This window comes from Centroberyx affinis, unplaced genomic scaffold (genome assembly GCF_046629955.1).
Source record: "Centroberyx affinis isolate AG114_WGS23_722 - 3 ecotype Tasmania unplaced genomic scaffold, CSIRO-AGI_Caff_v1 ptg001004l_1, whole genome shotgun sequence".
Classification (NCBI taxonomy): Eukaryota; Metazoa; Chordata; class Actinopteri; order Beryciformes; family Berycidae; genus Centroberyx; species Centroberyx affinis.
Genome location: NW_027279568.1, coordinates 325891 through 344261, shown reverse-complemented (window position 1 = coordinate 344261; position 18371 = coordinate 325891). Strand labels below are relative to the sequence as shown.

At 39.9% G+C, this 18371-nt stretch overlaps 1 protein-coding gene across 2 annotated transcripts; it reads left to right on the top strand.

The window, feature by feature from the left end:
* Positions 1–1148: 1148 nt before the first annotated feature.
* LOC139646843 (rab11 family-interacting protein 2) lies at positions 1149–18012 on the top strand. 2 transcript variants are annotated; one of them, XM_071522605.1, is made up of 6 exons: positions 1149–1277; positions 1678–2271; positions 5536–5942; positions 8734–9079; positions 10125–10197; positions 12427–18012. In XM_071522605.1, the coding sequence occupies exons 2-6, from the start codon at positions 1901–1903 to the stop codon at positions 12649–12651; spliced, it is 1422 nt and encodes a 473-aa protein (XP_071378706.1). In that variant the 5' UTR covers positions 1149–1277; positions 1678–1900; the 3' UTR covers positions 12652–18012. The 2 variants fall into 2 exon arrangements, with proteins under 2 accessions (XP_071378706.1, XP_071378707.1); XM_071522606.1 differs by lacking the exon at positions 10125–10197 and having other exon boundaries at positions 12427–12629.
* The last annotated feature ends 359 nt before the right edge of the window (positions 18013–18371 follow it).

Here is an 18371-nt window from a genome sequence, read left to right as displayed (position 1 = left end):
TTGCATTTCATGATGAATTATAAACTGGATCCATTGTATAACTAAGTGAGCAACTTCTTAAATTAATACTCTACCATATTCTATACATGAAATAGCATTAAGAACGGGTAGGGTGACACACTGTGTTTCTATAAAAACTGTATATTAATTATTTTGGCTGGTAAAAATTATTCTTGGCAGGTGAATTATTTTTGTTTATTAGCTTTTGGCAGGTGAACCAAAAAGTTAATTTCTAACGCTGATCATTTTTACCATTTTGCCACATCCCCATCCTTTAAAACACAATTTTTTGCATTGTATTGTAATTATTCACCTCATGTTTATACCAGTTAATGCAAAACATGACAGAGAAAAGGCACAAATTTATTCAGTGCAATCTGAATCACATTTTTGTGCAGCCTAATATTTCACTAAGCCGCACCATTTCATTCAGAGATGTGCTCTAGATAAGTGCAATAATCTCAGTTTGATGGATGGCCCAGCCTCAACCTCAGGCCAGTGGTATGTACATACGGCACTGGTTGTGGCAGAACGATAAAACCAACAGAGGCAGGTGTGTTTGGTTAAGATGGACTTGTCAAGTGGGGTGACATGCACGTCTGTATTCATTCAAGTGAACCCCTTATCTGCACCTCCATGTCCCCACTCATGAGACAAAAGCAGCTCCCATGTTTGTATGATTTACCTCTCAAGTAAAGTGCAGCCCCCAGCACACACACACACACACACACACACACACACACACACACACACGGATAGCAAACACACACACAAAACACACACACACACACACACAAAACACACACATCCAGCTGGAGAGTGTGGTAGCTAAAAGAATTATGTTATATCATTACAGCTTAACACTATACCTATAACTGACTCCACACTATCACAGGCTATCATGTGGAGTATTTTATATTCTTTCTTTCTGTCTTTCTGTCTTTCTTTCTTTAGTTGCTTTTTATTGATATTATGTAGGTTGCTTCCATATCTTGCAGCAGTAGTATGTGTGTGTATACTGTATGTGTGTGCGTGCGTGCGTGCGTGCGTGGAGGCGGCGCTTGAACTTTCACCGAGGCGAGAGGAAGTGACGTCAAACCAGGAAGTAAAGCTGGCCGCTGGCCGCTGGTTGACAGTGGATAGGGATGGATAGCAACAACAGCAACCACTAGCTGTCTTTTGGCTCAGATATCGTCGCATACATGTCTTTGTGTAACGAGTCTTTGCCATGCTAAAGGTCTGAATGACTTCTTAGGATCGGTGAAAATGACACCGAGGTGAGTAGCTGTGTGTGTGTGATGCTGTGTTTGTGTGTGTGAGCTAACTTACTTGGTTGCTAACTAAGTAGCTAGCCGCATAGCTAACGTTACCTACAGCCTAAAATATTTGTTACTTCATGTAACCTTATCCAGTATTGCTTGGTGTTTTATAAAGTTGCTTTTTAATCTTCAAATATCGAGTTTAATAGCTGCTTAGTTAACGTAGCTTAGTCTGTCATGACAAACCTGTGGAAAGATGCTTGCTTCATGACTTAAATGCTGCTACCACTGACTGCTACTAAAGCTAGCTTAAATTACTAGCTGGCTGGATATCAACACTGCCTTACTTGCATGAGTCATGTTATGGTCCTGCTGGGAAGGGTGATGATGCTCTTTTTTTCTTTTTGTGCTCTTTCAGATGACTCACCAGTGGCTTGGACATCTGTGATCTGATAGAAGATGAGGCTTGCTCAGTTTGTCAGACCTGTCATTGCTTTTGATGATTGCTACTGTAGGCGCATACAACACACAGACATGGACACCGAACCATAGTGAATCATGTTTCTTGCTTTTTGTATATCCCACGTACTAGAAAGTTAACAAGACTAATTCACATTCAAATCGACTTGAATGGCTAAACGATGAATAAACAGCTGACCATGTCACTGGCGGAGCAGTCTCAAAAGTGGTTTCCGACCCATGTCCAAGCCACTGTTCTTCAAGCAACTGGTTTACAGCCCAAGGGCAAAAATGGCACCAATGATGCCTACACTATCATCCAGCTGGGCAAAGAAAAGTACTCGACATCAGTGGCAGAGAAAACACTCAACCCTGTCTGGAAAGAAGAAGCCTCCTTTGAACTACCTGGTCTGCTTTTGGAGGGCAACCCAGAAATATATGAGCTCTGCCTTGTAGTGATGCACCGCTCCTTGGTTGGGATGGACAAGTTCTTGGGTCAGAGGTCCATCAACCTCAATGAAATCTTTGATAACAAGGAGCGAAGGAAAACTGAGTAAGTGTCACACAACAACAACATCCTAGTTCTCCCATCAAGGCACAGAATAAAATTAGTGTTGTAATCCCAGGTCCATATTGCTGTTACTTCCCTCGGAGTCAGTTTGGGCTGCGTTTCACAAGGGTTTTCACAAGGGTTTTGACAAGGGTTTTGAGCATAAGCAAGATTATGGTTTGACTCTGCTAATGTGGGTTATGTCTCAAGCACCATTGTCACAATACCTCAGTTTTACCTTATGATACTATCCCCATGAAACCCCCATTAAAGAATAACTGTTTTCTGATTAATATGTGAAGGATAGAGTCCTCAGTACAGGAGACTAATGGCATACAATATGCATATTTTGTTCTGTTTGAATGCAGCTGATACGAGCTGCTGTAGTGCAGAAATATCGTGCAGCTCAGTCATGCATCTAGTTGCTGTTGATGGAGGAACTGACATTTAGGAGGAAGTGGAAAATATTTGCAGAACTGTTAGTCATAGGTGAATAACAGTATGGAGTATATTAGTTGTGATTTGTCACATTGGTTATGTGTGTTACTGCCATATTAGGCTGATCTCTGGACCTAATGACAGTGTGTCATTGTGTTCAGCATTCTGTTTAGATTCAAATCGATGAACTAACTCTTTTACACCAGCTGTTTGAAATAACATTGCATTTTCTTTTATGTCCCTTGTTTGATTTGTTGAAGAAATACTTTTTATAGATAATTTATACAGGTTTATTATAATGCAAAGAGTAGGAATTGAATTGTGTGTAGCCCAGTTGGTGAACTGGTGTAGCAGAGACACCAGATTCCCTCCGATTCTCTCCTCAGTTCCAGACTGTGTAACACAACTTCTGTCACAGATGAAGTGGCAAAACTCTTCAAGCGATCGTCAGTGGCCACAAATTATTAGACTAGGGTTTCTCCGTCTTATTGGCCCTTTATCGTTTGATACAGTACAAACAATAAGCTTAACCATGAAATGGCCCACATTGTTGTGAGATTATGTGGACATGGTGTTCGGCTTGAGCACTGACAGCAGCAGTTGGCCTAACCGAAAGTGGTGGAGCTGGCCAAACATGTCTTGTTAGTCACTCGTAGGAGTTTGTATGTTCTTCCTGTGTTTTGCTGGGTCTCCTCTGGGTGCTCCGGTTTCCTCCCACAGTCCAAAAACATGCTAACCAGGTGGATTAGAGCCTCTAAATTGCCCATTGGTGTGAATGGTAGTATGAGTGATTGTCTGTCTGTCTGTCAGCTCTGTGTTGGACTGGCGACCTGTCTAGGGTGTCTCCCTGCCTTCTGCCCAATGCATGCTGGGATAGGCTCCACATGCCTGTGACCATGAAAGTATTAAGCATGTAGAGAAAATGAATGAATGAATGGAGTACAAACTACACCACCAACACCCTAGTATGACGTGGTAGTATCAGTTCATTTTGGAGGCGTTGACCCTACAAGTCTGACACGCCCATATACAGTTGCTTAAGCATACATTGAGCAAACAGGAACAGAATAACCCGATTGAATCTGGGGTTAATTAGCCCACTGCACATTTCAACATGGAAAGACATTAGCACACTTCCTTTTTGTCCATCAGTTGGTGAGAATCACAATATGTCATAATCAGTGTGGATGGGTTGTATTTGTTTTAGCTGCGTGAGCCGATGCACCTCCAGGCCCTGCACGTTTTCAGTAGAGGCGCTGTAATGGATATGCCCCACGTAGCTTGTTGGCCTAGTCCCACACCGTAGGCATACTGACAATGAGGCTTAGGCCCTAGATACTATATCCACACTCCACAGTGGGTCTGTGTTCGCTGCAGCCCATCCACAATGTTTTTGAACTGACATATTGGGGAGGAAAGTCCGTCTTGATATCTGAGTAGGCAGCCCATAATTATCGCACACCTGTGTTTGTTGATTGTGAGGAGTTTCCCAGCGGTCCGGGGCCGAGTGGGAGGATTGTGGTTCCAAGCAGAGGGAGGTTTATCTTGGCCTTGACACACACGTGAAGTACAGCCCCGGCCCCGCTGCAGCAGCATGCTGTGGCTGCTGATCAGACTGAGGATGGCGCGCAGCATGGGAATTAGACCCAGCAAGGCCTTTCATGACATGGCTCTTGGGCCACAAGATGGTTTAGAATAGGGTTCAACCGTTATGGGTTTTCAAAGGTTGATACCAACATTTATTGGATTGAATTGATAACTCATATTTTGTGCCGACATTTAGGGGACATTACAACTCTCTTTTGTAATCCAGGATAATAATAACAATAATTATAGTAAATGTATTCATGCATGCTTGTGTTGAAGTGGAGTCTGTGGAATCTGATCAAAATGTTGATTTAGAATCAATTCTAAGCCGGTGTAATATTAACAGTTAAACTTATACAATAAATGATAAATAAACAGGCTGCATCATATTGGAGGTGGGTCATATGGTCTGAAATACTGGCAAACCAATATATTGGTCTAGTTTAGGACAAAGTATAGGCCCAGGCCTATAGCCCATTCATCAATCACTACCTTTTTCCAGAGGGATGTGGCAAGACAGATGACATTGGTAGAAAGCTGATTAATCTTGATGCTAGCTAGTATTTTGAACAAGTTTCCTAAAGGACATTGTTGCAAGGCCTGTAGAAGCGAGGACAATTCTCATTAGCATTTATGAACTGCTGGTTTGTCCTGTAATGTGGCTTTGCAATTTTCCAATTGCTTGTCATTGCATTTCTGAACAAAGGCCAGATTTGTGCAAATGTCACCTTATTTTGCTCACAGTGAAGGCATAAATCCCATTACTTCCAGTTGAAAAAGCAGAGAGGTTAAACAAATAGGAGCCCAAAAGCAGCCTGAAATGGTCTATATTATTCAGCAGCAGGCTATTTCTTACGTTCCGTTTGCAAGGAATAATGTTTATCCTCTGAATAATAAAATGTATTCTTACTTGTGTCAAAAAAAAGTTCAAACGATTTAAGCCTGTGCATTTGTGTGTAGCTTTTGGATTAGTCTGCTCAAATTAGCCTTTTCAATGGTGTCCACAAAGAACTAGGTAGAGCACATTAGAAAGAATGTGGGCTATTTTTTTCCATTTGTCACATTGTTCGATATTGTAAGGCCTTTCACCACATTATGACTATGTATACCTGTCCTCCTCAGTTCTGTTGAATTGGGTCTAATCAACACTACAAATTCTTTTGGACGTTCAGAAGATTTTCATGAATCCTATTCTTTTTACATCAATTCGCTGAGCCTAAGCTTCCCTCACTCTCATTTCAGCTGGTACTCCTTGGAGTCCAGGCCGGGGAAGAAGAGGAAAGAACGAGGCCGCATCCAAGTCAGCATCCAGTTCATGAGGAACAACATGACAGCCAGCATGTTCGACCTCTCCATGAAGGACAAGCCCCGCTCGCCCTTCTCCAAGCTCAAGGACAAGATGAAGGGTCGCAAGCACGACAGCAGCTATTCTGACACGTCTTCGGCCATCCTGCCTCGCTCTGCCATGTGCGACTCGGAGCCCAACCGCCAGTCCTTCGCCCCGGAACCACAATCTCAGCCCGAGGCCAAGGCCAAGAGACCACTACTAGCTGGTTCCCATAAGCTCTCCGCTGCCCATTCCATGTCAGACCTCATTGGAACCCACTTTCGCCCCAAACTGGACTCCATGAACTCCATAGAAGAGAGTGGTGAGGATGAAAGCTTTCTGCATGATTACACCATCATATATATATTAGGATCATTTTTATGTATTTATCATATTATATTATATATATATTATCATATATTTGTTAAAGCTATTTATGTATATATATAAGTAGATTTTAGATTAGATTTTTACCATCTCTTAGCTCAAAATGACCATAATAAATAAAAAACTAGGTTGATGATCAATACCAGTGATTCAATGATTACTTCACCAGGTGCTGAGACAGATACTGTGAGGCTGCTAGGGGCATCCAACCGGTATTGCAACACATTTCAGTTACAAAGGCTGAAAACTCTTGTTCTCAAGTTAAAAAAGCAAATCACAACGCAGTAATATTATTATTACAGTATTTTGCATGGTGACATATTACCTCTTCACTCTTAGCTAGCTTACTCGTCTATATTGTGAAAATGTGACTTCACTGTTTGTGTTAATTACAGGCTTCCATAACTCAAGGGGATGGGAGGGATGAGAGGGTCGATGTTGGTGCAATTTCTACTGCTTGCCAATAGAGGTCGATAGAAGTCATGCATTACTTAGTACCCCATTAATGTGAAAATGAACACAGAATTAACTTAAAATTATATTTTTGGTCATTTTGTTTTTGGCTTCATCAGAGGATATGACTATTACATTATGTATTGTAGGAATTTCCCCTGATACTTATAATGCCTGAATGAAATATTTTGTACACTGTAACCTGCCTGACCTGAGAGAGACCCATCCATCCTCCCCTGCATTCTGGGTTGAGCCAGATATTAGTTACACTGATAAGGGCACTGAGTTTAAGAAATCAAAAAAAGTCAGAGTGGCATGGAAGAGTGTCGTAGCCCTTTGAGATCAACCGTAGTTGTCATACACTGCTCTTTACATTACGTTGGGTGCGTTTGTTTAAGGGAGTTTGCACTCATTTTCAAACGGGCCTTTCTGCGGCAGGCTCCTGACATGCCCAGTATGACTCAGCGGTGAAACCGGCCAAAACAGAAACCCACATGGTGGACATCAAACAATCTGATGAGTAAGCACTCCGCAATTCATTAGCCAAATGTATCAAAAGGAACATTCAGAGTCCATATTACTTTCCCTATCTCTTGAGTTGGTAAGATACTTTTTTTCTGAAGTGCTCATAAAGAAGGCCATGTTGGTATTCACGATTGATGTTGCTGTGGGGGTGCACAACATGTAAATTAGGCATGAATTCTCAGAAAAGGTAATGTTATAGACTATCTAAATACTATCTCTAGATTAACTATGGTAAGCTAAATGAAACTGTATTCACTGGCAATGATGCTCCTCACTTTAGGGCAGGTGTGTATTGCCACAGCGCACCTTGCTGGTGTCCGTTGTCATGGGACCAGGTCGTTCTTAAGCATGTGCACCTTTCAGGTCCAGTGAGAAGAATCGAGAGTCAGGGCTTTTGGGATTTGAAGGCCATGAATGAAGGAAACCAAGAAATCACTCGACGTGGTAGAAATCGCATTATCTGTTGGTATATTTTTCTTTTAAAAGGTCACATCTGTAACAAGGCATTATGTAATAACTCGACAAAATGTAATAAATTTCCACTTCATTATGTAATAACACCCGCATTCTGTAAAAATCTGCCGCATTTTGTAATAATCTGCCGCATTTTGTAATACACAGCCTGAACGCAATATGTAATAAATTTCCCCACATTTTGTAATAAATTATTACATATTGTGGTGGTTATTACAAAATGCGGGAGTTGCACTTTTTTATGATGAAAATGTAATAATACAGTGCATTATGTAATAACCAACCAAAATGGATGTCTTCATCTGTACACGTTATATTTTTAACAATTAAGCTAAATTAAACTTCCCAAATATTGAATTAGACCGGCGTTATAGTTGACTCTGAACTTAATGTAGTTTTCACCAATGAAAGATACTACTAATCTACTGAACTAATAGTATCTTTTTAAAATGAATTTTGAGTCAGTATGATTCATGCTAGAATGCATAAAATAACGATTTCTGTGAATGAAGACATCCATTTTGGTTGGTTATTACATACTACTCCCGCATTTTGTAATAACCACCACAATATGTAATAATTTATTACAAAATGCGGGGAAATGTATTACATATTGCGTTCAGGCTGTGTATTACAAAATGCGGCAGATTATTACAAAATGCAGGTGTTATTACATAATGAAGTGAAAATGTATTACATTTTGTCGAGTTATTACATAATGCGGTTTTATTACATAATGCGTTGTTACAAGGCCATTAAGTAATCTATGACTTTTATTGACCTCTATTGGCGACCGGTATGAATTGCAATAACAGCGGCAAAACTTGTCTCCTCCGACAAAATTCTCTGGTGAGGCCCCCCGACTTCTCTGGTCCTCTTGAGTTACGGTAGCCTGTTATTGACACAAACAATAGTCACATTTTCACCATAAAGATGAGTGAGCTAGATAATTAGAGCAGAGATCAAACAAACGTCAAATGAAGAGGTAATGCATTACAATGCACAACACAGTAATAATAACAAAAAATTGTGTTTTAAAACAGAATACGGTCCAGAAAGTGAGTTTTGAAAGCCAGAAATCTCTGTACCTGGCCAGATTTATTGTTGAGCTATTGGTATTGATTAACAACCCTATCAACCCTCCACAGATATATTATGGTTATTTTGTCCTGACCGTAATATAAATCGGAACAAATATTAATTATTGTCCCTTTTAAATGTGTAATTCTCTTTTTTCCATAGCATCATGTGATGTTTTTGGTTTCTCCTCACAGGCGCCCCTCACAGGCGTTCCCAGAGCGAGGTGCCAGGCTACCAGGACGGCGAGGCACACGGTGACCCTTTCACTGATATCAGTGACACCCTGCCGCAGAAGTATGCCACGCTCCCACGCAACCGCAACCCGTTCGAGGGGGAGCAGGGGCAGCTGTGGGACCGGGCGGAACGGAAGGAGAAAAAGGAGAAGGTCAGCCTACTGGAACGTGTGACGGGAAAGAAGGACGGCCGCAAGACCAGCAACGGGGGGCGCTCGGGAAGCTCCGGGGACCTGCGCTCGCCCAACCCCTTCAGCGGTGACTCGCAGGCAGACACCAACCCCTTCAGCTCCGGCTACAAAGCCAGGTACTCCCTACTAGGTTGAACACAAACATGGGTTAAAGTTGACATTTTTTTGGTGTCGACTCATCTAAGTTGTATCTTACATTAGGGTATGAGGGAAAAGGCTGCCAGCTTTTGACTTGGAGTCTTCTTTGGCATTCATGGTCAATTTGTTTCAATAATGTCAGTTAAGTTAATATTTTGACACAAAACTCATTGTGCACTAAGTTTGCAGAAAGTTTGTGAGTAATCAACATCACTAACTTGATACAGGGACATGATATTTTACTTTGAAATATCCTTTTCTTCCATCCCTTAATTTTAGCCTCTTGCAGTGATGCTGAAAAAAAAACCTGTTCATCTATAAGATGTTAGTTACAGCATTCTGGTGTTTGGAATACATGGTTGATTGGATCTAGTAGCTAATGGATTTCTCTCTCAGTCTATTGTCCAGTATTGTTGTTCAAACATTTCCGCCGAGCCAGTTCTATCTGTTTCCTGTGCTGCACAAAGAAGTATCCTAGTTGGTGAGCACTGTGGCGAAGTTGTAGTTTATCAGAATGGAAGGTGTCATTAGTGGCTCTTTAGAGAGCCTGGGCTTGATAACGGAGCCCTCTGAGCTATAGTAATGAGATCTTCTGGAGAGATAGACCACCCAATTAACCACTTATCTCTCTGTAGGCAGTAGTCCATCATCTTTACTGTCACCTTTATTATACAGTAGCTCAGTGGTCATTTATATTGTGGCAGATGAATACAAGACGGTAGTTCAAACCATAATATTTGTTGATGAACCTACTCACAACCATAGAAAAACATGGCGCAATGCATATCCGATGCCTTGATCTAAACAATAACTTTCACACACCACCCTTTCCTCTAATATCCAAGCCAGGCTTCTATGTAAGTGCTCACCCTTGTTTAATAGCACAAGGGTTAGTTTCAACAGGTCCTGTGTATTCATAAATTGTTGGTAATCATACCCGCAACCATAAGAAAACACACTATTATGTATATCTAATGCCTTCAAGTGAATGATTGACTTGCTTTCCATTTGATTGTTTTGCAGTGATAAAAAGCCCACAGGTAATGAAGATATCACCTATGGCCGGAAGACCAGAGACGGCTACGGCAAGAAAAATGTAAGAAAGAAAGCACGGCCCTCATTCTAAAAACAGATGATTTGTCGGGTGATACTGATGACACTGATTAAGATAAAAAAGTGGAAAAAATGACCCCAACGGTTGCGAGTGTGTAGTTGTACTGCGAATAGTGCGGTGCCGACTTTTAATTGAGAACTTTCAGTCACGTTTGACATTGCAGCTGGCGATGTTGATCTCCGAGGCCTTGGAATATTCAGATGTGCCATTCAACTAATTAGAAGCCGCAAGCATCGGTCATCATCTCCGATCCAATCATAATTTGAAGCGGTGTGAAATTTCGGTCTCTAAGGTCAGGCGTAGTGGTAGTTTTGCTCTGATTCTGTAATTGGAGGATTTTGTTGAGGAAAGGCATAAAACTGTCATCATATGTTTTTCTTTTCCTTTTAATGATTCACTACAGTATTTGCACTTCACCTTTTTTCCCCTTTTTAGTTTATGTTGTATTTAAAAAAATTCCCTTTTCAAAAACCTAAAAGTTGCCGACCATTACGCTGCAAAATTGGTATTTACGTGATAGCAGCATGAGCAGTGGCTAAAGTGACGCCTAAATGAGAAGGAGAATGCTGATAATGGCTTTCCTCACCTTTCCTTTGTGGGTGTTGAGGGCTGTCGGTAGCCACACATGTGCCCCTGTGTGTGCCGCAGTGCCTAGCAGAAATGGCAGTTCCCATTTCCTCTGCTTCAAGGCCCTAATTAACCACACACGGGGGGGGGGGGGGAGGACAGCGAGAGATTTCAAAGGACTGAGCTTTTAGATTTTCAAAGCTGAGCTCATTAGAAACTGTAATGAGACAACTGGAGAATGCCAAGTGTGCGCCTTATCTTCTCCTCACTACTGATCGCAGAAAAATGGTCATCATTACTTTGCCAGTTCATGGTCATTTCCAGGCCTTTGTCACCAGCCACTACAGCTCTTGATTACAATGCTCTGTGTGTGTGTGGGCGAGTGCTAGTGTGTGTACGCGTGCACATACACATGGCTCATATGTGAAACCAGCATCCACTTCCTTATGGCTGTCAGTTCTCTTATTCCTGCTCACATGGCTTAAGAGCAGTATCTCTCAGTCAGATTCCTTTGTGTTGTGTGTGGGGAATAGGTTACTCAGCTCCGTTCTTGAAACCCACCTTAACGTCGGACATTTAATCTTGGTGGCAAATATTTCATTTTGGTTTGTATCCCCTCAGTAGCCTATATACTGTTCGAGGCGATAAGATACCTGGTGAGCAGTCCCACTCCGGGTCTCTCTGCATTGTCTTTACACAGCAGTAGAGGCTTGAATAGTGCATGGGAGTGGAAGCTGATAAGCGTGGTATTTTAAACAGGGTGAAGGCTTTGCTGCTCTATCCGTTTGGGGGAGGATGCCCAGCACTGAAGCGATAAAGTGGTCCCTCATTAAAAACGATTACAGCTCTTCTTGTACCCGCGCAATATGATCTGCACGTACCGAAACACACCGGTCTGTCCAAATAGATTGTCCTCCAAAGAGCGAACCAAGGCTTGGGTTGCATCCTTATTTCGGTATTAGCCTGACCTTTAATTCTAGAAAATGCAGCCTGGCATTTCCCCTGGAAACAAAAATGTGATTTTTTTTGTGTGTTTTTTTTGAGGGGGGGGATCTCTATTGTTGTTATCAAAAGACCTGGCAGGCTGGTCAGAGTTTTTGCCCTTTCTAGTAGGAGAGATTATTCTTTTAGATGTTGGAAAGTGACGCAATAGGAGAACAACTTTTTCAAGAGGTTGTCTACTTTTTGTAGTGTTAAAGTCAAGCCCCATTAGAGTGGTTAAACTGTCCATGATTTATTATCAAACACTGTTAGACACTAATAGATCACAACATCTTCCATAAAATTCAGTGACATGTCAGCGCTGAACTCTTGGAGAAGGGTCTCATCTTATCAGCGGCTCTCAATTAGCCTTGATTAGCAACAGGGAACAAAAGATAAACACATGACAGTTTATGTCACGTTATGCCAACACATCTAATTAGTCTGCTTTCTCTATTGTATTGTGAGCGAACTCAAAGTGAACCTTTTACTCTTGCCTTCATTATCAGATGCTGACATTTCATGGAAGATCATTCAACCATTTTTGTTTACTTTTACAGAAAGTGGCTGTAAACAATATGGCGCTGCAAACGCATTTAAACTCCAAATCTGGTGAGGTTGAATTGAGAAGTTAACTGTGTTTTGCATTTTTTTTATTTTTAGGTGGCGACCCAGGAGAGTGTGGCCGCCTATAGCAACTTATCCTTTGAGGAAGTCGTGCAGGAACTCATCAAGCAGAAAGAAGTGGTGAAAAAGAAAGACGCCCACATTAGGGAGCTGGAAGATTACATCGACAACCTACTTGTGCGCGTCATGGAGGAGACGCCGAGCATTCTACGGACACCCTATGAGCCAAAAAGGAAGGCGGGTAAAATTTCTAAAAAGTAGGGTGCAAAGAAAAGCAGGAGGAAGAGTTAATAATGAAGGTTTAGTGGTAGCTCATATGTCAGTAAGAAATAGCGGTAAAATAAGTGGGAACAAATGGGATTGATCAATGCCAAATTTCTGATTGTTTTATTTCTTTACCTTTGAAACAGTTTTGTTCAATGGATGTAGTTTTTATATAGACATCTTTTTATGTTCAGTTACTTTTTAGTTGCAGTTTTTCTTTTTTTAGATAGACTTCATCACTGGATGAAATTGTTCATTGGTAAATATTTTTTTCATTATTAAATGAATGAAGGAGTGTGCCATGTGATCTTGCAAAACATTAGAACAACTTTCACACTCAGTTTAATTGTGTTACCTTGGGAACTCAGATAGGTGATTAGCTTGTTGGTTCTGCAGATGGCTGAAATTGAACACAGAGGGTTGCGCCAACTCTTTGCTTGGTGGAAATCTCATGCCCTCATTGCCATCTTAAAATCAGATGCTTTTTATGGATATTTGTTCGGTTTAGCTACCGAAACAAGATGAGAGAATTTCATCAGTTGATTCAAGTCAAAGCAATTCATGTTGTTCACAAAGTTTTGGCTTAGGTGTATCGTTATGCACTCGTGAACTCACACAGGCCCGCTGCAAATCCAGCTGCCATCTTGTATTCAGCCCAGAAACTCTTAAAGTGCGAATGTAGCCAAATTCATGTTTACCAGATGCTCTCGTAGCAGTTGTTTGCTGAAAGATGTCAGTGGTCAAGTGGTTGATAAGATGGAACTGTAATTACTGTGTTTACACTTAAGCACAAGTCTTAAAATTGCTACCCAAACTACAGAACACACTTAGCCAGTCAGTATCAGCCTTCCCCAAGCGTCTTCCTCTGCCTCTCCCATGCTGCAGATGCAGATGTGGACGCTCTCTGCTGTCTCTCTGCTCTCCACCCTGTCGTCCCAAATGATTCAAAGGTATTCTCACAAAGGCTGAAACAGTGTTAGAGTACGAAGTCGCTGAGCGGTGTCCGGTGGTCTGGTTTGTGTCTCACTTATTGAGTCACGCGTTTTAAAAAAAAAAACTGAACAAAGTCGCTGTACATTCCTATCATAAGTTATTGCCGTTTGTTTCTATTTTATTTTTATTTGTGACGACTATCATTTAAGTTTCTAGGACCAAGGGTCTCACAGTCACTTGCTATGTGATTATAGTTTTACACTGAATAAGTGCAATAATCATAACTTAAGCAACTTGCTTTATATTCCGCTGGTGATGTGCTTGTTTACATTTTGAATCACATCCTCGAGTTGAACTCATCTCTCACGTCGGTGAACTAATTCATTAGACTGGCTTGGAGTTCTTTGTTACAGGCTTCAGTGCAGATTGACCGGCCTTGATCTCGCTTCAAATATGTTGTTGGCTGAAGATTGTATTACGGTACCTAGCTGCATATATGCTTGATCTTTATTTATAAATGTTACACTGCCCATTTATATATCAATATTATTTTGATGTATGAGGTACTCTGTGGTAAGGAGGCTACTGTATCACAATACCCCCCACCCCCCCTCCTCTTTCTACTGTATTAACACTGTACAATTGGTACTAAAACAAATCTCAATCTAGATTTGCTCATTTGCTCAGCAATGTAATGATGTATTAAGGACTGATGCTGAAAGTTTTATTATATTAAATTTACATTGTAATTAATATATATTTACCTTTTAATGAAAAATGTAGTCACAAGCTCATTAAAGTGATATTTCACTTTAGCAGAACATTTTCTTCTCTTTAGCATTTGTAAACCAATAATAATGGCTGACCTGGGTATTTGTAGTGCTGTTACTCGCTTGCGTTTTAGAAACCTCATCCAAAAAGTTGAAATTCTAACATTTATACAAGATATGAAATGTTCTATCAAGCTGAGATATCACTTTAATATGAACTGACGTCATTCTTTTGAGTTAAACAGCCCACTGATGTCATTATGTGTCACACATAGCTGTTTGACAGCCTAGTCAGCTTGTATCAAAAGCTAACTATCCTCATTTCACTGTTGTGTGTCACCTTGTATCACCTCATTCTATGATGCCAATGTCATAACAACATACAGTATGTTGTTTTGATCACAAACAGCTCTCCTTTAATCTGTTAATTTATCAGTTTATACCGAAGAAATGTAAAGTGAGCTACAAGGCTGATGTTAAACAGAAGCACTACTTAAAATTCAAGTACAATGATAAAGTTACTGATGTAAAGGTTTACATTTTTACTTAGGTTTTTTTTCCTATTTGATGGAAAACAATATCATGTGCAGTGTTAAAACCACGCTTTGCATTGGCATATGCTGTCTTTTACTGTACACCATGGTTAGCGATGTATATATCAAACTTCATCAGATAATCTCTACCTTGTCCTCTTGCTGGTATTTTATTCACGTCATCCTCTGATTTGTAAATTGCTTTCAGTCCAGACTCACAAGTCTTCAGATATTTGACCTTTACACTGTATGATACCAAATCACAGATGAGGCAAAGTGCTACACTGTATCTGTGAGATTTAAAAAGTCAAAAACACTTGTCAAGTTTCATTTTTCTTTTTTTTTCTTTCCTGCTGCTGAGAGAGGAGTTATTTCGTCTGAAGGTACCTGATCTCCTTTTGGACTTTATTTTTCAGAGCCAAAATCTCCCGCAACTGAATGTATTTTGGTTGGCTTTGAAATGCATCATTCTTTTAATGTATAACAATGTACACTAACAAGGCCATCAAACCTCGCTTGCCTTTAAAGTATTTAGTGTATCCAAAGAGGTCATTTCATTTGGGTGATTTCCCCCCTCCATTCTGTATTGTCAGACATGATTCAAGTAACTTATCATGGACATGCAGTTATTGTTCATACATATATACATACAGTCATGTCCATGTGCTTTGACGTGACATGACTTCCTTTTACAGTAAATTCCTTCATATCTGATGGGCTTTGTGTTCTGACAAATTTTTTTTGGAATAGCAAAAGGTTTGTTGAATCAGTTTTAAAAGGAGTAATCAGGAGTATAATATGGTATGAATTAAGAGGATAATGTGGATAAGAATATGGTTCAGATTATGTAAAAACTCTTTTTTATTTATCACAGATTGCCTTCCTATATTTGAAGTGTAAACTCTCTATATCCTCTATCATCTTGTTATATCCATTACCAACTGCTTTAACTAGTCTGTACCAGCAGTTAGACAGTTGGTCATGGATCATGCCAAGCTCTTTTAAAACTTCCATTTTACATATAGTCACTTTGGAAAGTCACTTCACCTCTCTTGATGTTTTTGCACATTTTGTTGTGTTTATAAAATGAGTGAAAATGTGTTTATTGGGGATTTATTCTGTCTGAGATTCAGCCAAAGTACTGAACTGTATTTAAGTTAAAAGGAAATGGTAGAAATCAAGATAAAAGTGGAAAATGACAAAAGAAAATCAGGCCACCCACATTTAATTTGCGCTAAATTGAGAGTGTCATTTAATAATGTGACTCAGGCTTTTTCTTTATGTTGTAGCTATGGATTGTTGACAAATTTATTTCTCTCATTAGCAAAGCAAATATAGTTTTTTTTTCAGTATGTCTCAATGAGATTTTAGTGTGTAAAGTGGTTCTGCTTCATGATACTAAGGCACAGTGGTGGAATAGTTGGTTTACATTCTCATGTTCACATTTTGCCCTAAAATCCCATGTACTGAAAGGATGCAGCATCTACTTTACTTGAAGGAGGGAATTAAAACAACAGCCTAAAGATAAGGCCTGAGAAACACATGATATGAAATGTTGAACACATTGTGAACCCCGAGGTTAGTCAGTTCAAATATAAAATGAGGGTGAAAAGTTCAAATTAATTATTTTTTCCTGTCATTTTGTTTTTGACTTCTAAATTTCCTTTATACTTTGATATAATTGGATACTTTTGTTGAGGAATAAATCTAAATTAAGCACAACAAAGTGTGCAGGAGGTCACATTGCAAAAAAAAAAATTTCATCATTACTCTTATTCCTTTCTTTGCATAATATTTTTCATCCAAGAAGTGGTGGTGTTTGATATTCAAAGCACTCAGTATAGTTGGAGGCAATGTGAAATTTGGCCGTGGCCTCTGTCATAGGTTTAGCTTTTTCAATAGTTTTGCACATGAGGTACATGTTATTTGAGTGTTGTTGATAAGTGTCCAACCCGTTTCCATACAACGGTGCAAACGTATGGGGAATTTCACCGTGTTGATGAAGCCGGCATTGAACCTTTTGACGAAGATGACATAAAGCCCGAGTCGGATCTCACAATCCTCCTCTGGCAGTCTTTAAGTCTTCTGCTGATAATATGATGCTGCTTGCCATAGGGCCACTTACAGCTGCCAGACACTAAGACTTAAGCTGCAGCTAAATCCCCTGACGTTGCTTGTAATGTGGCACACAGTTTTGAAGGAAATGATGACTGTTTATAAAAGATCTCGCCAGTTAACAGAGCGTCATTGAGTTTACAGAGTTGTATGGAGGCCGGCACACAGAGGCCGACACAATTCTATATAATACAACGAGTTGAGTTCAGCGTCCCAACATGTTGGAGACCTAAAGTGACTTATTTCTACTTCCATGTAAGACACTTTGTCTGGGAGAGACCTTGGCCTACTTCCATTTCTTCTCACTTCTGACGGTGGTAAATGCGTATTGGGTTTCCCTCCCAATTACTCCGGTCACAGGCCTTGTAAAATACCGAGCAAGATTGTTCCACACTGTAAGTAAATCTTTGTTTGGGTGCTTTTGGATTCCTGTCATTTCTGCATGTCAATCATTTCTCGTGCTACGATTATATGCAATTTTATATTTACCAAATGACACTGCATTTTCTTGATCTAGAAATCCGAATTTGTGTTTCATTTGACTGTAATGCCACAGTTGCTAATGTATTAGATCAAACTCATGATTGTACAGTGTGTAATTTTGTTAAGTGTAGCTTCCGAAGAAGAGGAAGGCAGTGGAGTTTTTTTTTTTTTTTTTTTCCACAGTGGGTGATATGCAAGAGTGTTAAAGCTGGACGTTAGGGGACAAGAGTGGATGGGTTTGACTTTTTTATGGTTGTAATTCTGGAAACAAATTGGGGTCTAGATGATCGTATACATTATGATTATGGGAACAATGTAATGCTGGACATTGGTGACTGTATGTAAAATGCTGATGTTAACAGGTGATGCATTTCTTAATGTCCACCTGTTCTCCACACTGGCAGTACAGTTTGTTTCCACTGTTTCAAACATTACATTAATTATTATTATTATTAAATTCCAATGATCCACTGGATGTTGTATGAAAGACACAAGCAAATTGTATTGTCCTTTTCAATAAATTTCACGGTATTAAAAGTTAAACTGCTGTTGTATTATTTGTTCAGTTGTTTGCAGAGGCAAAAAGATCAAAAAGCCTGTAAAGACATATTGATCACATATGAAATTAGAATTTACCAACACATACCTTTATATTTTGCAGCTGGTCTAGTTAATTAAGCGTTGTAGTGTAAATCTGATGCAAATCTTCCATAAAGTGAATCGCTAAGCTCAGTATGTTCCCTTATTTTAACACCTGTCCTATCATTCTTATAGATAAGTTAAAAGCCATTCTCAATTAACAAAACTCTGATCTGACTGGCAGTTAAACCGTGATTAGGGTTGTTAATTGTGCCGATTTGTGTCCGGCTTTTGTTTTCCTCCT

Bases quoted from the DNA above. Each gene is read 5' to 3' on its own strand.
- LOC139646843 (XM_071522605.1), top strand. From the start codon at position 1,901: ATGAATAAACAGCTGACCATGTCACTGGCGGAGCAGTCTCAAAAGTGG. The intron at 5,943-8,733 runs GTGAGGATGAAA...TTCTCCTCACAG, and splicing joins GAACTCCATAGAAGAGAGTG to GCGCCCCTCACAGGCGTTCC. The intron at 9,080-10,124 runs GTACTCCCTACT...ATTGTTTTGCAG, and splicing joins AGCTCCGGCTACAAAGCCAG to TGATAAAAAGCCCACAGGTA.